The sequence below is a fragment of the Triticum urartu genome, chromosome 5, assembly GCF_003073215.2.
Source record: "Triticum urartu cultivar G1812 chromosome 5, Tu2.1, whole genome shotgun sequence".
Lineage (NCBI taxonomy): Eukaryota > Viridiplantae > Streptophyta > Magnoliopsida > Poales > Poaceae > Triticum > Triticum urartu.
The window spans coordinates 295,696,077-295,717,871 of NC_053026.1; the positions used below are offsets into that span (position 1 = coordinate 295,696,077).

At 44.7% G+C, this 21,795-nt stretch overlaps 4 protein-coding genes across 5 annotated transcripts; 3 read left to right on the top strand and 1 right to left on the bottom strand.

The window, feature by feature from the left end:
• Positions 1-537: 537 nt before the first annotated feature.
• On the top strand, positions 538-6,959 carry LOC125508668 (alpha-L-arabinofuranosidase 1-like). 2 transcript variants are annotated; one of them, XM_048673431.1, is made up of 18 exons: positions 538-800; positions 1,273-1,483; positions 1,634-1,688; positions 2,062-2,258; positions 2,496-2,617; positions 2,904-3,051; positions 3,246-3,315; positions 3,423-3,568; positions 3,649-3,694; positions 3,775-3,827; positions 4,230-4,374; positions 4,932-5,050; positions 5,172-5,243; positions 5,605-5,708; positions 5,901-5,957; positions 6,057-6,249; positions 6,332-6,475; positions 6,660-6,959. In XM_048673431.1, the coding sequence occupies exons 2-18, from the start codon at positions 1,301-1,303 to the stop codon at positions 6,780-6,782; spliced, it is 1,977 nt and encodes a 658-aa protein (XP_048529388.1). In that variant the 5' UTR covers positions 538-800; positions 1,273-1,300; the 3' UTR covers positions 6,783-6,959. The 2 variants fall into 2 exon arrangements, with proteins under 2 accessions (XP_048529388.1, XP_048529389.1); XM_048673432.1 differs by lacking the exon at positions 538-800 and having other exon boundaries at positions 1,342-1,483; positions 1,600-1,688.
• Positions 6,960-8,862: 1,903 nt separating this feature from the next.
• On the bottom strand, positions 8,863-13,472 carry LOC125508670 (aladin). The gene is made up of 14 exons (XM_048673434.1): positions 13,274-13,472; positions 13,111-13,166; positions 12,834-12,995; positions 11,926-12,040; positions 11,674-11,773; positions 11,380-11,562; positions 11,056-11,114; positions 10,881-10,968; positions 10,729-10,804; positions 10,057-10,156; positions 9,914-9,965; positions 9,462-9,599; positions 9,267-9,354; positions 8,863-9,183 (listed from the first exon to the last, which is right to left on the bottom strand). Exons 1-14 carry the CDS (start codon positions 13,329-13,331, stop codon positions 9,130-9,132), a joined length of 1,329 nt encoding a protein of 442 aa, XP_048529391.1. The 5' UTR covers positions 13,332-13,472; the 3' UTR covers positions 8,863-9,129.
• Positions 13,473-13,625: 153 nt separating this feature from the next.
• On the top strand, positions 13,626-17,721 carry LOC125508669 (putative receptor protein kinase ZmPK1). The gene is made up of 2 exons (XM_048673433.1): positions 13,626-13,948; positions 14,926-17,721. Exon 2 carries the CDS (start codon positions 15,003-15,005, stop codon positions 17,445-17,447), a length of 2,445 nt encoding a protein of 814 aa, XP_048529390.1. The 5' UTR covers positions 13,626-13,948; positions 14,926-15,002; the 3' UTR covers positions 17,448-17,721.
• A 1,347-nt stretch (positions 17,722-19,068) lies between these two features.
• LOC125508671 (cysteine protease XCP1-like) lies at positions 19,069-20,734 on the top strand. Its single transcript, XM_048673435.1, has 2 exons — positions 19,069-20,110; positions 20,335-20,734. The coding sequence occupies exons 1-2, from the start codon at positions 19,199-19,201 to the stop codon at positions 20,554-20,556; spliced, it is 1,134 nt and encodes a 377-aa protein (XP_048529392.1). The 5' UTR covers positions 19,069-19,198; the 3' UTR covers positions 20,557-20,734.
• Positions 20,735-21,795: the final 1,061 nt, after the last annotated feature.

Below are 21,795 nucleotides of genomic sequence, written 5' to 3' on the forward strand. Positions count from 1 at the left end.
CGACGGCAAGCGCTGCTCGCTCTGATCTCGGTAGCGTCTGCCATTGAACGGTTTGTATCAGTTAATGTCGTGGGGCTGTGGGCGTGCTGTGATGCGGGGATACAAACTGATGGCCTTGATTAATCATATCAGACGGTAGATAAGGCGGCTTATAACTGCAAGTTATCAACCGGATGACGCCTAGCAGGCGCCATTCTAAATTGAAGATCTTAATTAATTATGAGGCATTGAAAATTGATAAATATAATGTATAGTGTAAAAGAATTGAAGAGAGTTTTTCAGAAATTGTGATCAGGTCAAAATTGGGCGACCCAATTTAATTGATGACCTCAATTGATTATGGACTCTTTAAAAATAGGGAGGGTTATAAAAAATTGATACAGGTAACCAAATGTAGTGTTTTCATAGAAAAATAAACCCGTAGTGATTTCGCAATTTGAGCATCCTTGTGGACACAGAGATATGGCCACAGACAAACTCAGCCTCCAAAGCCGTTGCACGGATCGTTGCCACGACGAATGCGCCGCGCACGACTTAAAAGGCCAGAGATGCGGATAGGCACCACCGCTCGCTCCGGGGCCCACGCGTGTCAGTGGTCTGACGCCGCCGCCGAAGCACACCCCGGCAAGCAACCAGCCGTGGCGCCGCCAGCCTCCGTCATCCCACGGCGGAGGCCGTTGTGCACCTCGCGGCGCTTCACCTCGAAGCCACCGCCGCGTCGCCTCCGGCCTCGCCTACTTAAGGCCGCAGCCTCCGGGTCTCCCTGCACCTCGCACTCACTCCTCGACCTGCGCTGCCTGGTGAGGACTCCCCTCGAACTGCGAATCTTTTTCTTTGCTTCTGGCCCTGCTCGTTTACTCCTTCGGTTCTCGGTTTCGTAGATGAGTTGTTCGATAAAATGGCCAATACAAGAGAATTGCTCCATGTCTGTGCGTTCGTTCGACCAGTGATAGGACCATTTGAATTCAGCTCCCATTTCCTGTCTAAAAACAAGTGTTTAGTTGTATAATCTTTAATTAAATGCCTTTTAAGTCTTAAACTTCATGCTGTACAAATAGTATAGAGTGGCAAGTTATTTGGTTTAGTTGTAGATATGTGTTGTTTTGGACATGCCAACTGACCCTGGCAGGACTCCATGGCCAGGGTCGGCCTTATTGTGGTTTTATAATTTGACGGTGACATGTTTGAGTAGTTTGTACTTATAATTTTCATCAAAAGACGTGATTGGCATTGCATAATGTATCCTGATTTGTTATCTGTTCAAACTGACAGATTGGTTAGTCGTTAGAACTTGGAGCGTATGGGTTCCAAAGAAACGCCATGTCGTGCTCGTACTACTCTCTGCTTCTTGCTTCTCTTCTGCGTGAGCTGCAAATGTTCAGCATCAGAATTTGAGATCACCCAAGTGGCAAGCCTTGGTGTTGATGCCTCACCGCGCCTTTCTCGAAAGATCCCTGATACGTTGTTTGGAATATTTTTTGAGGTGAGAAAAGAGATTCAGATCTTGTTGGTTCATCTTCTTCTCGTGGCACTTTGCAGGCATCTATAGGTTCACTGCATTCACAGAATAATCCATCTATACCAATTATGTTCCGTCAGGTTCTCACTTCAACTGGATTGACTAATAATGTAGGAGATCAACCATGCAGGAGCTGGTGGAATATGGGCAGAACTTGTTAGTAATAGAGGTACTTAAATACTTCTCAATTCTAATACACAACACTTGAAGTAAAACTGACATGTGGCAACATTCCTATCCAATCAAGTCCATTTGAACATCTGAACTTAAACATGGAACTATATCTGTTGACAAAGAAAAGCATATAGAATAAATCTAGAAGAGGTACCCTTAAATATTATTGCCTGAAGGTTACAATTCCCTATTGACCTATTCTTCATGATGAATTCAACTCTACTTTACCACAACATCTTCAAGTCAGTCATGACTATTGTCCAATTACGGAAATTCCATCTTACACATCCTGAATAAACCAATAGGCATTCACTTTAGTTGCTGTTGATTTTCAAGGTCTAGAATAACTTGGTTTTCCTATGATCCAGGTTTTGAAGCTGGAGGCCCCCATACTCCATCAAATATTGAGCCATGGTCCATCATTGGAGATGACTCTTCCGTATTTGTGGGAACAGACCGTACGTCATGTTTCAGGCGAAACAAGGTTGCTCTAAGAATGGAGGTTCTCTGTGATAACTGCCCAGTTGGCGGTGTTGGCATTTACAACCCTGGGTTCTGGGGCATGGTATGAGTTTACGTTGATCATAGGTTGATTAATCATAGCATACTGCTGTTACTTCGTGTTTTTTCCTCATGAAACCAGAAGTAACTAGCACCATGCATGTTGTGTGTAGCTTTCAGGTAATGTTAGCTTTCATGCTGTCGTGTTTGTCAAAATTTTGTGCACATTATGTAATATATACTGCATTTTCATTTGTTTGCTTTCCAATAATGCCATCATAATTATCATTCCAATCTCCAGAACATAGAGGATGGGAAGACCTACAATCTAGTTATGCATGCCAAGTCACCAGAAACGATAGAAATGACAGTTTCACTAACAAGCTCTGACGGATTACAAGTTCTGGCTTCAGCTGCCATACGGTTAGCATCTTCTCTCTCAAATTTGGACGTCATGACGAGTAAATTTGACTATTAGCAACACTAGCGGAGGTATGTGTACGCCAGAGAGGGCCACTGTACCCCCAGCCTTTGAAAGAGAAATAATTGTGAAGGAAAAAAATATATTTGGAGGGCTTAGATGGAAAAAAGTAATAGTGTTTTGCCCCCTCCAATCTTCAGATTTGCCTTTTACCCCCCACCCACCCCCCGAAGTACTTTTCTAGCTCCGCCACTGATTAATAGTAAGGAAAGGTTTGCACTTCTGCAGAGTACCCGGCGGATCGAATTGGATAAAATTGGACCAGAAGTTGGTTGCTCAAGGAACAAACAGAACCTCAAGACTTCAAATAACAGCTAAGACAAAGGGAGTTGTATGGCTTGATCAAGTATCACTCATGCCTTCGGATACGTACAAGGTAAATCATACTTTTGTTGTCAATATTGATACTCAGAATATTAGTACATCTCAAGTAAAACTATACTGGAATTTAATCTTGTTAAAACTTAGAAACTTCAAGTTAATTTTTTTAATCATTGTAGTATATGAATATACCAGTGGTGCATACGTTTATATGAGAGTTTGACATACCAAATTTCTCTGTACTCTCAGGGGCACGGTTTCCGCACAGAACTCATATCCATGCTTTTGGATTTAAAACCCCGGTTCTTGAGATTCCCTGGTTTGTTGAAACTGTTTCTGATTGAAAAAATCGAATTCGTGATGTTTGCACATATATTATTCAGACATATCTGGGATTATTGACTAGATCACATGCAACTATTTTAGGAGGTTGCTTTGTTGAAGGCAGTTGGTTAAGAAACGCATTCAGGTGGAGGGATTCTATAGGTCCATGGGAAGAGAGGCCTGGACACTATGGGGATGTCTGGAATTACTGGACGGATGATGGCCTCGGATATTATGAGTTTCTTCAGGTGCTTGTTTACAACGTTTCACCCTTTCCTTTTATGTTATTACCTTTAATTATATATAACTTTTGAAACCTATATAAAAGCTTTCTGAAGACCTCGGTGCTGCCCCAGTCTGGGTATTCAACAATGGTAATTATTACTAGATATCCTATATCTTTGATCACTACTGTTTCCCTCCTTACTTACGAAAGTTCTCCCTTAATTATCAGGAATCAGCCACCATGATGAAGTTGATACTACTGCTATTGCTCCTTTCGTAAAGGTATGTCCTGAAGTTTGAACTCCTAACTAATTTTCTAGCAGAGCGGACCAATACATTTTCTTTTCTGGGCATATCTGAAGATTAGAAACCTTATTACTCTGAACCTAACAGGAGAAATATGTATGATGAGTCTGCTCGAGTGGCCTAAAATAGTAAAATTCTTTTTTCTCGCTGATCAATATTGGAACAGAGATGGTGTTGGTCTTATTTCTTTAGTTTCTTATTAACATAGCTCAGAAATAGAGATGATATTGAACACAAAGTTAATTGTACGTTTCTCTGAATAGTGAATAGGATCACACTCATCAAGAGATTCCAATTTCGTTTGCAGGCTTAGGTAGCTGTCGTAACTCACCATTTAGGTTTATTATTATGGAACTGTTGTTATCATCTGCTCTACAGGATATACTGGACAGTCTAGAATTTGCAAGGGGGAGTGCAGAATCAACATGGGGTTCTGTTAGAGCTGCAATGGGGCATCCTGAACCATTCCCAGTCAAATACGTTGCAATCGGAAATGAAGATTGTGGGAAAGAAAATTACCGTGGTAAAATTTCAACTGCATTCATTCCACAGTCGAAGTATTTTTTGTGGTAATCTGCACACTTAATGCCATGTGCACAATATTAAGATGTACAATCAAATAGAAATCCCTTAAACTTAAGAGAATATGTACTCGTCATCTGAGTGGTCTGATTGCGGGAAGAAGAATTTGCATCCATCTGATAATGGGGAGACTACTATCCAGTGTATTATGGTAGATAGCAATGATCACGTTTCCAAGGTCCCAAGGTTTAGATTCAGTGAAGGTGATTCATTCCAACGCTGACCAGACACTGATATTGTGGATTAATGTTCTCGTATTTTAAGAGCATTCCGTACCCGAGATGAACCGATATGCCCCAACAGCTGAGAAAACATGAAAGTAGTTATCTGCCCCTTAATTATTTTGGTTGATTTTGCATGTAAAGTGTTTCTATCTTACCATAACTCCCTGTTGTAGTGTATAAATTTTACTTGAACTATAGAGAACCACCGGTTACAACTATTTACTACTGATATGATGTCTTTAGATACATGACATGCTCTAATTCTATTGAACAGGTAACTACCTTAAGTTCTACAATGCTATAAGAGAGGCCTATCCAGACATTCAGATGATTTCAAATTGTGATGGTTCATCTGGACCACTTGACCATCCTGCTGATCTATATGATTTCCATGTACGCTACTTGCTACCAGATCTGTTTGCCTTTCTTGTTGCATAGATACTATAATTCTATCTCACCAAGGTCGAGCACTCAAGTTTTTTCCTGAGATCTTGAGGATGCTTCTTCTTTTTAGGTCTATACCGGTTCCAGGGCACTATTTTCCATGAAGAATACATTTGACAATACCTCTCGTAGTGGGCCCAAGGTATGCCTTAGTTGTCATTGCTTTGCGGACCCTTTTATGTTGCAGAAAGATGCCTGTGAAACAGCCTTGCAAAGGCTCTTGTTTTCATGGTACTACCTTTCATGTGAATTCACAACTTGCTCATATTTTTCAAGGGGTGTTCCTAGGATAGCCTAGCTTGTTGACGTACGCTTACAGTTCTGCCGGCTACACCTAAATATGTTATGCAATTTGCCAATGTAAAGTCATTGATGAATATCGTGAGGATGAGTAAGAAGGATATCGACCACGTGATGTTTTTATATGTTGTGGAGAAATCTTGGCATCGCCTCATCCTGGCTAGCCACACTAAGCATCGTTGTGAATCTAATTTTGGGTGCAGGCTTTTGTTAGCGAGTATGCTGTTACAGGAAACGATGCCGGCAGAGGAAGTCTTCTTGCTTCATTGGCAGAGGCCGCTTTCCTTACTGGGCTGGAGAAGAATAGGTAATTCTCCTTCAAAATATTTTTTATTTGGCACTTTGTTGTTGGGTGATTTGCACCTGAGTTTCTTGGATAAAAGTTTGACACTATGTTTCCTCATCGAGTCTACCTAATGGAGATTTATTGCATTCTACTAGAAACAACGAAGTGGTGTTTACTTTCGAGTTACCTGACCATTCACTTCTTATTTTACAGTGATGTTGTTCATATGGCAAGCTATGCACCGCTCTTCATAAATGATAACGACCGCACGTTAGTTATCAATCAGTGGCTTGCTCTTTCTTCAACATTTCACCTGTTCATGTTGATTATTTTAGCACTGCAATAATTACATTCGAACGTGACAATCAGGTGGAACCCAGACGCTATCGTCTTCAACTCCTGGCAGCAATATGGGACTCCCAGTTACTGGATGCAGAAGTTTTTCCGTGAATCAAGCGGCGCTACGATCCATCCCATCACAATCAGTTCAAGCTACTCTGATTCGCTGGCAGCATCCGCGATCACGTGGCATGATGACGAGAACAGCATCCTGAGAGTTAAGGCAAGTAAAATCTTTTGGCATCCTAGACATAGCCGGTATCTGGACGGAGTTGTACTGATCTCGGAAGCTCATGCATTTGCAGATTGTGAACTTTGGGCCAGATGCCGTGAGCCTTACATTCTCGGCAACTGGGCTCCAGGGCAGCATCAATGCGCTCGGATCCACCGCGACCGTTCTCACATCCGGCAGTGTAATGGACGAGAACTCTTTCGCTAACCCAAACAAGGTATCACACCGATCTCTGCTCGCATTCAGATCAAATGCGTCGCAAAGTGTAGAGCCCGTTGCCCTCGGTTATGATATGATATGATTGAAGGCATGGCAGTTGCGAGCGCTGTTGTTCGTTTGTTCTGGTCAGCTCATCTGAAGCAGCCAATGCGCTTTGCGTCTGACTATGATGAATGATGCAGGTTGTGCCGGTGATGATCGAGTTGCGTAACGCCGCGGAGGAGATGGAGGTCACGCTGCCTCCCCACTCTCTCAGTGCATTCGACCTGGCGCTGGCGCAGTCCAGGCTTGTAGCGGAGATGTGAAGCGAATGACACGGCGTTGGTGAATAAGAGAACGATGGGCAGGGCAAAGCACCGGCAACAGCAAGCGGAGAGGGGTCAGTGCGCGCGCTTGTGTCCTGATAAAGCACTGTATCATGTGTGTACGGTGGTGTGGCATGAAGGAAATACTGGAGTAAATAAAAATCACGTCAGGGGTCAGGCTTGTTTTCTTTTATTTTCTATTCTGAAAGTGCATTTTCAGTTTTTCTCGGCGAAGGCAAAAGGAAAGGTTTGTCTTTTGGGAAAAGCTTGGCTTGAGCCGGCGGATCGTACGCGGGCGTCCGCCGCCTCGTCCGTGTGACGTGTGTCCTTGGGGCTCACCTAGCATTATCTTTTACGGTTTTGCAACTGAGCCCTTGTAGTGATTTTTTCACCACAACAACTTGTATGTTGCAGGAACAGGATCTAGATCCTTCGTTGAAAAAGGTGAAAACAGAAAAAGAACTGCAGCACTTGAATGTTTTTGCGACATGAACTCTCTTGCAAGGAGGGTTCTACAACACTGATTTTGTTGCAATAATAAGGACGGGTTTAGACTGTTGGTTGGACTAGATCTAACGGCTGTTGAGGTGGATCTTTTCAGATTATCCACTGGGGGACGCGTAGATGGCTTCAGCCGGCAGATCGCACGTGGGCGTCCGCTGCCTCATTCGTGTGGCGCGTGTCCTGCGGGCTCATCTAGCATTATCTTTTATGATTTTGTAACTGAGCCCTTGTTATGTTTTTTCCACCGCAATGACTCATATGTTGCAGGATTTGGATCGGTATCCATTGGTGCGTCATTTTGTCAAAATCCTCTCATTGCACGAAAGTTGGCAGAATGGCACAACTTTTATTGACCTTTGTCTTATCTTCAACATGGACTCATAAACTGCCCGTGGTACGCATTAGGTACCCTATCGGTCCATGAACCGGTTCAGACGTTCGTTTTCACGCAAATTGAAGGCAAACAAGGGGGTTTTGCGGGTATTTGGACCATCGCCACACATGTGTCCTACAACTTGGTCCCACCAGAAAACCCTCTTTCCTGAAAATCCTCCCGCGCAAAGCGATTACCGCACACTCATGCCAGTCAGCGCCGCTCCACAACGGACGTGACTCTGCAGCATTGATATCGGTCGAAGCGACGCATCGAACGAGTGGGAGGCGTCGCTTCAATGCAGACACGCGCGGCCGAGAAGCCCACTTCGACTGTTGCGCCGCATTGAAGCTGGCTTCCAACCCCTTCACCGGGCCACCGTGCCTATTTTTAGTCGTGTTCCGGCATCGTCCACATTGCATCTCTTCAAACCCTCTCCGCGCTTAGCCTCTCGTCATCTCCAAACTCCTCCTTTTCCCCACCCACCATGCCCAAGTCATGGTTCTTTGCGCGGGCAGGTGGCTCCAGCTCCGCACCACCGTCCAAATCTTGGTGGCGGGCAGTCGGTTCCAGGTCCGCACCATCGTTCAGATCTTGGCACCGCTACCGTTGTTCTCCAAGGCCCTTGAGCTCTTCTCCGACCAAGGGATCATCGTCTCCTCCTCCAATGATGAGAACCAAGCGTCATTGCAGCAGTCGCGCCTCCTCTTGAAGGCCGCAACCACAGACAAGGAGAAGAGTTCTTGCGGCAGATAGAGCTTCTGACGAAGCGATCGCTCTAGGAACATGGTCCAGCGCCACCACCGGCCCCACCACAAGCACACATGGGCGAGCCACCCTCACTACCGCATGAAGCAAGAGCCAGCGTCACCACCTCTCCAATGTGTTAAATATATTGTTGAATTCATATTTATAAATGTAGTTTTTAATGATATTGTTTTTACTACGTATAACCTACATTTTATTAAACATACATTTATTAATTAAAAAGCCATGGTCAAAATATGACCCAAAATACGGGGACTAGTAAACCCTAATGAAGGTAATCGGTCCAATCTGGCGGATCCAACGTGGTGAACACACCCGGGCACATCCAGACATCCCAAATCCGCTCCACATATTGGTTGGGTTTAATGGGTGCCATACAGCCCAAATGTTTGGGCTGGCTTTGGAGGATCCGTCAGGGTGGCAATTTTATGACCAGGCAGTGAGTGAAAGTTTGGAGAGGGTTTAAGGGATTCGGTTGTAGATGCTCTAAGCACCGCCACCGTCACTACCAATACTAGTAATAAAGACAGCCGATATACAAGACACTCCCAATGCAAAAAGAAAAAGGAGCACAAACAAACCAAGAAAGTGCTATGTAGTAGGGAGGTATCAGAAGCCCGTCATCTCTAAAGAGTACACATATATTGCCGAAATCAGAAATAGGTCTCGGGGAGCAAAACGCCACAAGTGTCCAGCAGATAGTTAATGGGAGCGGAGTATCAGTGGGTATGTGCAACACCAGCCGCTGCTCCAGCACTGCATTGTCAAATTGGAAACGATTTGTGAGCAAAACTGTTTTTTATCATATACTTGAAAACCTTCAGGGACCTCCATCTTACCACAGAAAGCAGCGGTCCTTGCTTGAATTTGTTGTGGAAGGCGAACGCGAGCGCCTTCACGCCCTCTCCAGGTCCTCTGATGAATCCACTAGACGCGTGCACAGGAATTTCATCAGACCATGTGTGTCATCAGGATTCATGACACAATCATCATAATCGAGATAATGGGCATAAACAGGAAGATTGCGAACTTACACCAGCGAAACTGAAACAAGTGGAGATCTTCTCACATCATAGACAGCAACAAGTCCCTGATATGTTTCATTACCATCTTTGAATGACACTGCCAGACGCTCTCCTGCAGCATCCCATGCTAATTTCTCTATGCCTCGACTGGATGAAGCAGTTAAAAGCATAAGTTAGTGCATGGAAGCCAGCAACAACCAGGTTGTATTTCTGGGTTGCTACGGTTCAACCTTACAAATATATAAAGCGTATATGTATATGAATGACCTCCAAGCTAGATAAGATGAAAGCAATTTGAATTCACAAAACATGTTACTTCAGAAATAAAATCAACAACACAACCACAATGTGGTTACTTTGCAATATCACCGGCTAAAATTAGCATTTCAAGACAACAGTAAAATATGTTGCATGAGGTCCACATGAAGTCAAGAGTAGAATGGCAGTGCCGCTTTTGTTACCTAACAATCAGAGAGGAAATTTCTGGAAGCTCCACTGGTAGGAGATGAGCATCTGAAGTTAAGGAACACATCATAACTGATCAGGATTCAGGAATGTACACAATAGCATACCTTGAACTGAAAGAATGCAGTAATGCCTATACCTAAAGATGGTGGCTTTGATGAGAAGTGAACTGAACCTAGTGTGGTTGAGTTAGAAAAGGATAACAATGCAACACGACCTTCTGGGTCCCAGTTTGCTCCCTGACATTAAGCAAACAAGAGTCAATAAACATCATGCCTCCAAAAAAACAGTAGCACCACAATCAATCCACTATACTGTTTTAAAGGTCTGTAAGCGACACCAGATATATGGCTGTAAGTCAAATTAAGCGTTATGCAAAGCCAATACTAACAATGTTCAAACTGAACAAACAGAGGCAACACTAATTGCTGAAGAAAAATAACTATTATGTTACCTAAAAAAGTTCAAATTACTTTCAATGACCTAAAACACATTAATAACAAAATGTAACAAATCCCAAGAAACAAATGGTGCAAAGTTGTCATACAATCATGCTAAACATATTAGCATTCAAAATAACTTCATATACACCCTTATGAAGTCAAGAATAGGTTAATTTTTTCACAAGCATGATAAGCACGCTAGATTTCATGGAATACTACAACTTAGGAATTATGCATATCATTGCTCGTCGATTTCACAACTTAGGAATTATGCTTAGATTTAAAATACTACAATAGCATTATACTTAGGAATTTGACTGTCCAGTCTTCAAACTTTAGTTATTTATAGGAATGTATATATCACTTACAGTTACATATCCATTGGATGAAGACCAGGGTTCTGACGTCCATGTGTTGGTTTCCCATAAGTGAAAAGTTCCATCGCTAACAAAAAAAATTGAATTATATCATTCATAAAAAAAACAGTCATGAAAGATAGGAACAAAATATATAGTCATACAATTTAGCAGTCAAAAAGTAATCTCCACTAGGTGACCACCGCACCAATGATATGCTACTCAATCCGCGTCGTATAGGAGTTCCCAATCCTGCAACAAACAAATATGTATATACATTAATATATAGATCTGTAAAAGATAGGATTGGATGTCTGAATTTAGAAGAAATGGATATACCTTGAGAAACATCCCAAATTGTGAATGACTGGCCATTACAAGAGGCCGAGGCCAAGTATGTGGAGATATGTCAAGGGAAATTATCTAAAACCATCAACAGTTTGTAAATTCAAGTAACACGTAGTGTAAATCTTTCTGTTTGCAGGGTGCATCGTAAATATTAATCTAGAATTTACATATTGTTCTTTGCTGCCCAATCTGAAAAAATGGAGTTATCACATGTTGCCTGCAGTTCTTTTGATGTTTTCTTAGTTTTCAAATAAGAGAGATAAAATCAATGGTAACCTCCAATAGATGCCATTCTAAAAAACTAATAAAGGATATCTTCCATCAGGTTTCCAGCAAAGTGCACTGACTAGCTCAGGAGAAGAACCACGAAGAACATCCACCAGAATCCACTGACCACTAGAACCTCTAGGGAAGGCACCAAAGGAAGAAGAGGTGACACCAGATTTCATGGATGCAACATTGCCAGGATATGATGCTGACCAGAGGCATATACCTCCGCTGAAAAGAAAATTGCCAACTCAGTCAAAAAGTATATTATTATGAAATGACCAAGAATGTGGTGGCATTTTAATACTGTTCCATTATTAGGTGATACTAACTACTACGTACTTGCAGCCAACTGCAATCATCTTCCCGCTATTTGGCCTCCATTCAATAGCTTTAACTTCCTTTTGATGTTCACTTGTTAGAATGCACGATTCTTTACCATCTGTTTAGAAAATCAGCAGTTATTATGGACTTTAACTAAGTGAGTAAACATATTAGTTCATTAAAAACTGAAACAGGCACTCACAAAGTTATGCACCTCAAAAACCAGGAATGATATCCATTTATTGATACAAGAAAGTAGGCAAATCTCACCTGAATCCTCAAAGTCATGGACCGTAACCTGGTCCTTCCCAGATACAAATGCTAAACAGTGTTTGTGTGGATTCCAGCTTACTTTCTGGGTATCAAATTCTTCTAGCAGTTTTGGCTGGTAAACGAAATGTCCTTTGTCAGTATGATTGTCATGAATTTAAACAACCATAATGAGAAACTATACAGAAACTCGAGAATATTCTAAAAGAGCAGCTTCAGGATTTAATTTTGAGAGAACAGACTAAAGCCAAAAAATGGAGCAAGTATGTTAGAAAAGTGGGAAAATCATGCACAGAGAGAGACAATTGTCAAATAAGCATAAAAGAATGTCATGAAATAACATGGTAAGTTTTCCAAGCTGTATTGAGCGTGCAGTTGTAATGTAAACATCGCTTGATGAACTCAACACTCTTACTAAGGATAAGTGTGCTGGTGTTGAACTGTGCTGTCATTATTTTGTGATCAGTTGAGGAAAATTAGCCACTAAAATAAGGAAAAACTGTTGGGCAAACGGAATTATCTTAATCCACCTCAATACCAGACGGTAGCTTTTGGAACTTGTAGAACAAATTATGCAAGCTCAGTAGTGAGACACAGGCGAGGGAGCAGCTCGCATGCAACCGAGTTACATAGATACCGACGTATTTTTTAGTAGCTATACACATTGGCAGTTGATGAGTATAAAATCCCACACAACCCTGTCTTCTCATACAGACACATGGTTACTTCTCGAGATAACATACTATGACGATATGGTATACTGGCAGAATCTTTTGACCATATCAATCACAGCCAGACAAAGAAATGCAGGGTTTTCTTTTTGAACATGAGGTTTTTTCTTTGGACAAGACACATTCCGGAGAAACGGTAATAAAACACAACTGAATGCAAGAATTCAGAAAACTCACATTGCAAGAAGGGAAGAGCATTTGCTTGAAGGACTCGGCTATGGTGGACACCAAACTTGTTCTGGGGACACTCTCAGGGAGCTCAGCTTCGTCTGGAGCAGGAGCCTCGTGCTTGGCTAGGAGATCATCCGGCTGGAAAGGAATTGGGCTGAACACCATCCCCTGAAATATCCACATTGTGGGCATATGAATACAATTTGGAGTAAATTGGAGTGCTAAAACTCTAAATCCTCCGCAGAGAGATGAAAGCTGATAGTCGAGGTGAAGATGAACTGACGAGGACATCCCCGTAGGCCTCCTTGGCGCGATCCTCCGACAGGGAGTCCGCCACAACTGCGACCCAATGCGCAATCGATTAGTGGTGCGTGTGGTTGTTGGGGGGAGGAGGGGTTGCAAGCAAGCTGCAGGAGCAAGCGGAAGCTGGTTGTGGGGGTACGTACCGAGGTCGCGGTTGATCTCGCAGACGGTGACGCCGCCCGGCGGAGGGAAGCTCGGCATCGTCGCGGCCGGCGAGAGGGCGGCGGGTTACCTTGCCTAGGGTTGGGGCCCTGGGGGCGCTCGGCTTCCCAATCCGAAATGGGGTCCGAAATTCAATTGATAAGCAGACAACAGGAGGACGCAGGGGTGGGGGGTGGGGGGGCGGCGGCGGCGAGTAGCTGAGAGCGAGGCGGCCGGCGGTGACTGTCGAGACTGGCGGGGAGGCGGAGGAGGGGAGGAGCAGAGCCGCTGGAGACTGAGAATTGATAAACCCTTGGGCCATCGCGTAAGAAGGACGGACGGTGCGGATACGGCTTCCACCTCCATCCAACGGCTGAGAGGCCTCGCGCGCGCCTCCTCCTGCGTTTAGAGTTCGAGAAAGAAACGTGACCCCTTTGCTTCTTCACAGACCCTTTCTCCCGCCGTCCGGCTTGACCGACCACCGTCGCCGTGCGCCTGCGGCGGCGCGTCGCTCTCGCCCTTACTAGATACAAGGATTCCCCCAACGACCGAGTCATGGCCGCTCTCTTCTTCCGTCCCTCTCACACAAGAGCGCGGTACAGGGGACAGGGGTGGCTGGAGCTCGTTTCGGCCATCCTGCACGCGTCCTGCTCGATGAATTGACTACGAGGGTTAAGGTCCCTCTCTTTTCTTTCTCTCGTTTTTCTTGCAACGTCTCTCGTCATGAATTATGTCATCAATTAGACTAATGGGCACCATATGATCACGTGCCACAAAACATCACAGAAGATTATCATTGGGAAAGAAGAACCAACTTCTTGCTTTGTGTTGCAGTATATAAAATAGCCAAATATAAGTGTCTACAGATCAGACATGAACTTTATTACGAGAGCGTTGCTTCATTGTACTACTAGCTTCATCAGCCAAATGGAGGATCTGGACATTCAATTTCATAGCTGATGATTTGCTTTTATTCTCCTCCGGTCTTATAAGCATGACATAAACTAACATGATCAACATTCTTATTCTTGTGCGGGCAGTCGAATTGTATGCCACCGTATGCCTCTAACTAATTTATCGTACTCTCTATATTGTGTGCGTTGGGTATCGTTTGCATGACAAACTTAATTGAACCCTCGCTAGCTTGTTAGGTGCTTATTCAGAAACTCGCTTTAGTATTTACCGAATATTGATAAACCAAATTGAGCCCTCTATTGGGCATATTGGACCCCCGACGTGGTATTGGTCAACTGCCTCCATTCCTGGAAGCTGCAGATTCTATTATGTGGGCTAGAGCGTCAGCATCAGTTCCCTGAAAGTGACCATCCAGGCCTGATGCATGGTCAATTCCTTTGAATGTTCAAATGCAGATAAGTCAAAGTCACCATCGAAGCATCAATGAGCCAGCTGTAATGGATGCGAGGGAACCCGCCTTTATTGGTGATTTTGACGCTGGCATAGTGTTTTGATTATCTGGTCAAATGTGTCACTCTCTACCAGGACTAGCTCCGGTGGGTGCAAGTCTGACTTGGACTGCCTGTGAGGCTGTGAGGCAAAGGCATTGGCATGTACAGCCCTGACGTTTTTAGATGTTTAAGGAGTTGAAACCCCATAGCATCCTCATTTTGACTTTGGATTGATATTTTCCTTTCAGGATTGAGACAGAAAGATAGCATAAGTAGACAAGTGGTACTTGTTCAGCCATCATCTGGCGCTGCCATCTCGGCAACCATGGTTCCTGTTCTTCCAACACACCTTGCCACTGTCTCCCTTCTCTCCTTTGTCGCACTAGTCTCGAGCGCTGCAAATCGAGACATCCTGCGGCCAGGAACCTCTCTCGCCATCGAAGCCTACCAAAGTGAGATCCTGCAATCACCGGATGGCACCTTCTCCTGTGGCTTCTATGGCGTCTATGACAACGCCTTCACCTTCTCAATATGGTACTCCAAGGCAGCCAACAAGACCGTCGTCTGGAGTGCGAACCGCGACCGGCCCGTCCACTCCAGGAGGTCAGCCCTGACCTTGCACAAGGATGGCAACATGGTCCTCACAGATTACGATGACGCGGTTGTGTGGCAAGCTGATGATGATGGCAACTCCCGCAGAAATGTTCAGCATGTTCAGCTGCTGGACACTGGGAATCTCGTAATGAAGAACACCAGCGGCACGATAATATGGCAAAGTTTTGATTCACCGACAGACACGCTCCTACCAGCCCAGCGCATCACGGCTGCGACAAAGTTGGTCCCAACAACCCAGTCACGTGCTCCTGGTAACTACATCTTCCGTTTCAATGATATATCAGTGCTATCACTTATATATGATGTTCCTGAGGTTTCGGATATATACTGGCCAAACCCTGATAACAGTGTGTACGAAAATAACAGAAGCCGGTATAACAGTACTAGATTGGCAATTCTAGACAATAATGGGATCCTTGCATCTAGTGATTTTGCTGATGGAGTGCTACTTAAGGCCTCTGATGCAGCGCCAGGGATTAGGAGAAGGCTAACTCTTGACCCTGATGGTAATCTCCGGCTGTACAGCCTGAACGACTCAGATGGGGTGTGGTCAGTTTCAATGGTAGCAATCTCCCAACCTTGTACTATCCATGGTATATGCGGTCAGAATGGAATCTGTCATTACTCGCCTGAACCAACGTGTTCATGCCCACCGGGTTATGTGATGACCAACCCGGGTAACTGGACCCAAGGCTGCACGGCTAGTTTCAACATACCATGTCATGATCAGGAACCTATGAAGTTTGTGAAACTCCCGCACACGGATTTCTGGGGATCTGATCAGAAGCGCCTTCTGGGAGTTTCCTTTGAGGCTTGTAGGAACAGTTGCATCAATGACTGCACCTGCAAAGGCTTTCAATACCAGCAAGGTGCAGGGTCATGCTACCCGAAAGCTCTTCTTTTCAATGGAAAGAGCTGCGCGACACCCAGCGTGCGAACAATATATCTCAAACTTCCTGCCAGGTTGAGTGTTTCAGGTACACCTATTCCTCAGTCCAATGTATTGGATCCCGCGCCTCCTCGTCTCGACTGCAATCAGATGAGCAAAGGAATCAGACATCCATTTCCAGATTTGCGCAAAACTGGGGATGAAGAATTAAATTGGATCTACCTTTACAGTTTCATAGTTGCAATTTTTGTTTTTGAAGTTTCTTTCATGACATTCGCATGGTTCTTTGTCTTGAGAAGAGAGATGAGGCCATCAGAAATGTGGGCTGCTGAGGAAGGTTACAGGGTGATGACTAGCCATTTTCGAAGATACAGTTACAGAGAGCTTGTTGAGGCAACAAGAAAGTTCAGAGTTGAGCTAGGAAGGGGAAGCTCAGGCACTGTGTATAAAGGTGTCCTAGAAGATGAAAGGCCAGTGGCTGTGAAGAAGCTGGAAAATGTAAGTCGAGGCAAGGAAGAGTTTCAAGCTGAGCTGAGCGTAATTGGGAGGATCTACCACATGAATTTGGCCAGAATATGGGGGTTTTGCTCAGAAGGGTCACACAGGCTGTTGGTTTGTGAGTACGTGGAGAACGGATCCCTGGCAAACATTTTGTTCAATGACCAAAAGACTGTCGTGCTGGACTGGAAGCAAAGGTTTAATATCGCATTGGGTGTCGCGAAAGGATTGGCCTATCTTCACCATGAGTGCTTAGAATGGGTCATCCATTGTGATGTGAAACCTGAGAATATATTGTTGGACACAAACTTTGAGCCTAAGATCACTGACTTTGGGTTGGCAAAGTTGCTAAACAGAGGCGGAGCCACACAGAACATGTCGCAGGTACGAGGAACAATAGGTTACATAGCTCCTGAGTGGGTTTCAAGCCTCCCAATCACGGCGAAAGTCGATGTTTATAGTTACGGAGTTGTTTTGCTTGAGCTTTTATCTGGGACAAGAGTTTCAGAGCTGGCTGTAGGTTCAGGTGCAGAGGTGCATGGCATGCTGCAGAAGCTTGTCAGGGTGCTTGCTGATAAACTGGGAGGACATGAAGAATCATCGATTAATGAATTTGTTGACCCTGAATTGGGTGGACGATTCAGCTATGTCCAAGCAAGAACAATGATCAAGTTGGCTGTTTCCTGCTTGCAGGAAGATAGAAACAAGAGGCCAACCATGGAATCTGTAGTTCAGACTCTCCTGCCGTTTGACGAAGCTAGTAGTTAGTGCTTGGACTACCATTGTTTGTGAAGTGTACGAATAAGGTGAAGGGTACTTGACTGCATTGTCAAGGATGTATAATAGTTGCCAGGTGCCACTGTGATGCATTTTAACATTGGATAGGTGGGATCCAGCCGTCTAGGTCACAGTGGTGAAATTTCCATGTTTTTCATGCTAATTTTGAGTTTGCAGATATCATGTTAATACAAAAGTTTGACATAGTTTTGGAACAATGTCCTTGCTAAAAGATACTTGTGATGTTTATGCTTCTTTATGTTTACTCTGCTCCCATCTTTCCTGGTGATGCCTGATTTTCATTATAGTTTAATGTGAACCACCAAATTGTGTTTTGTTGTTGAGGAATACCGTATAACTTTTCATTAGTTTTGGCGACCCCCATGTATCCACATATTTACTTTCAGTCCTAGAGAATTCCTCTTTTACATGAACTCCTAGAAGTCATTGAGGTACAAGATGCTGAAGGTTGTCAAAGGAATATAGTGTGCGAAGAATAATGATATCGATCAGCATCCCAGAATGATGGCTGAAGTTTGCCACATATACTCTTACCACACACTAGCAAAATACCCGTGTGTTGCTACGGGCAAAAAGTAAGAAATTCCTAAGTGCACCGCGGTTCAGATTTCTGGTCCTTCAAGATCATAGGTTGTTTGCTCACCTTAAGATTTTTGCACACCAAAATTCAAATATAGTTTGAAGTTTAAGTTACACTTCATCACAATCAAAATTAATACTTTACGTAAGGGTTCATCAGGCAATCTCAAAGGAAACGTAATCTGGCTGAAGCAATGACATAACATACAGATAAAGTTGCAGCATGATCACACATAAGTAACAAGAACGTAGTGACACTACAAATCCATATTGAAATTCATATTCATACAATCACTCCACCAATTCATAAAGATCCGGCACCCAAGAGTATCATCAGCGGATCCACAAGAGAAGTTACTCATAGTATAGATGGCGTGATAGATAACCAAGGGTATAGATATACAAATGTTGAATTGCTTGACAGCAAACTAATACCAGCAGATCAGTTTATGCCTTTTCCTGAATGTTTATACAACATTGTGCATCAAAGAAATATGTTCCTGCAAAGCTAAAAAGCAACCAACAAAAAATTTACCTTGCATGCATTAGCTTGCTTTGGCTTTTTTGTGGTCTAAAAAGAGAAATGAGTATGTCACCAAAATGATGTCACTGTATGCACATGACACAGTATGATGAACAGATGCCCCTCTTTTACTCCAAGTAGCAAGTGTAGTCACGAGGAGATAACATTTCCTTACTTTCTTTCAGAAGGTACATATTTTTTAAGGAAAGGCACATGACTACTTTTCTGAAGCAATCTGGTGAACACATGGTAGAAAACATTGTACGTTACTATTTTCAGCTTGCTGAGACAAGAAACATTTCCATGGAAAAAACCTCTTGACACTGATAGTTCACCCATCAGGTTGCATGTACATTCTTCTTCTTTAGGTATATGCACTAAGATTTTGCTTTCAGTGAGGTCCAGAAGCACTAAGATTTCCTCTGAACTTTTTGCAGGTACCACAAACAGAACTCTGAACCCAGCATACATGCTTGGAAGCAAAGTCTCGCCGTCAGAGATCAAAGCTTAAAGGCTTGGCATGATCCAGAAAAACACTCAATGGTGCATCTTATCTTTTCTCCATTTGACTTTGCTTTGAAGCAATTCAATGGCGTGCCCAAATTGAGACTACAAATACATGCATCCTATCCTCCATCCTGCAACAAACCAACCGCCAACACTTCCATTCCAGGCATCAACCATGGCTTCTCCTCGGCATCTGATGAAGCTTTCGGCTGCTCTTCTCCTCCTCTGTGTTGGCGTGTGTGTGGCTCGCAACAGTGACTTCTCCATTGTCGGCTACTCGGAGGAGGACCTGTCGTCCAACGACAGACTCGTCGAGCTGTTTGAGAAGTGGCTGGCCAAGCACCAGAAGGCGTACGCGAGCTTCGAGGAGAAGCTGCACAAGTTCGAGGTGTTCAAGGACAACCTGAAGCACATCGACAAGATCAACCGGGAAGTGACCAGCTACTGGCTCGGCCTCAACGAGTTTGCCGACCTCACCAACGTCGAGTTCAAGGCCGCCTACCTCGGCCTCAATGCTGCTCCGGCTCGTCGGGGCAGCAGCCGAAGCTTCAGGTACGAGGACGTGAGTGCCAGCGACCTGCCCAAGTCTGTGGACTGGAGGAAGAAGGGCGCGGTGACAGAGGTGAAGAACCAGGGGCAGTGCGGCAGCTGCTGGGCCTTCTCGACGGTGGCGGCAGTGGAAGGGATCAACGCCATCGTGACAGGCAACCTGACTGCGCTGTCGGAGCAGGAGCTCATCGACTGCAGCGTCGATGGCAACAGTGGCTGCAATGGCGGCTTGATGGACTACGCCTTCTCCTACATCGCGTCCAGTGGCGGGCTACACACCGAGGAGGCGTACCCCTACCTCATGGAGGAAGGCAGCTGCGGCGACGGTAAGAAGGCCGAGTCCAAGGCGGTGACGATCAGCGGCTTCGAGGACGTGCCGGCCAATGACGAGCAGGCGCTGATCAAGGCTCTCGCCCACCAGCCCGTCTCCGTCGCCATCGAGGCCTCCGGCAGGCACTTCCAGTTCTACAGCGGGGTAAGCATATCATCTTTCTTTTTCTTTCGAAAATGGGAGTACCCTGGCCTCTGCATCAGACTATGCACACAGCCATCCAACGTGTCACTCTTTCTAGCAACGGAAACACCATCCAACGTGTCACTGCCATGTGGCCCCACACCACATGTCGTTGCCTCACGTTGGATTTCAATCTTTGAAAAGAAGTTGGGATATGAAACCATTTCCTTTCTTGGTTGTTGCAGGGAGTTTTCGACGGTCCTTGCGGCGCGCAGCTAGATCACGGCGTGGCGGCGGTCGGGTACGGGTCGGACAAGGGGAAGGGCCACGACTACATCATCGTGAGGAACTCGTGGGGTGCGGACTGGGGCGAGAAGGGTTACATCAGGATGAAGAGGGGCACCAGCAACGGCGAGGGCCTCTGCGGCATCAACAAGATGGCCTCCTACCCAACCAAGGACAAGTGATGTTCCAGCCTCAAATCCTGCATCCAGAGGATTGAAGATTTGAACCATCCTTGAGAGTCCTTGTTCCCGATCTTTGCATTTCCCTGCTTTTTCTTTCACGTTTTTCCTTTTCTCAATGGTTCCTTTCGGTTAATGCGACGAACATGGACTGAAATAATAAAATTTATTTCCAAGTTTCTATTGAGATTGCTCAGCTGGTCTTGTCAACTTATGCTGAACATGTCTGAAACTTCAGAGGAAAGTGTGAGTGTGAGCACTTAACTGAAACCCAAGTCATTTTTTAGCATGTTTTGGAAGGACACCGGGACCAATTGTCCAATGTTCTGGAAAATTAATAAGGAGGTCTAGAAACTTCGGTTGGAATATTGCAACAAGAGCATGTCGGCCCAAACCTACCGTACTGTTCTATCTGCACTCACAGTTAAATTAAGCATAAATTTTGGTCTCCGGCTGCGCACTGAACTGAAACCCCAAGTCATTGTTCAACGATACTATTTCCTCCTGCTACGTACATTCATGCACTGTGGCTTGCATATATCGTTGTGTGGTCCAGCATATCGGCGATTGGGTAGGTGCTAATGCTATTGCAATTGGAGACCAACCTCCCACACCTCGCACATCAGCCTCCCAACAACTCTATATGCAACCACCAATTATAACAAAGGTGTATGTATGATCAATCGTCCACTTTATCATTGGACCAGGAGATATCCTTTTTGAATAACAAAAACAATCTAATCAATGGAGATTTTCCCATCTCTCTCTCCCTCCCTTTCTCTCCTGCGAGGCCAAAACAGATAGTCTTCAAAATGATAGGTATTTCCACCGCAAAAAAAGAAAATGAAACCTTTTAGAAAGGGAAAATATTCTGAGCACCCGATAGATCCCACACTAAAAGTCCACCGCCTTCCCTATGCGCCACGTGCCCATGTGAGTCTGCACCACCGCTCTTATTTTTCCTTATCTCCAAGGAAGCGACCCCATCCACATCTCCTTCCCCAACCTCTTCTCCTACCTCCACTACATCAAACCAAATGGCGTTGCTCCGCCACCGGCGCCCTTCCTCTTCTCCTCTCTCCTCCTTTCTCTCTTTCCCGAGGGATGCCGCCGCCAGAGCACCGTCGTCGCCGTCCTGGAGGAGTACCGGTGTGGACAGACATGGCTGATGCTTCCTCAAGGTCAGCTGCAAACGCCGGTACCAAGCGCAGCAGCAGTTCCTGCAACAGCGGCGCTGTTGCA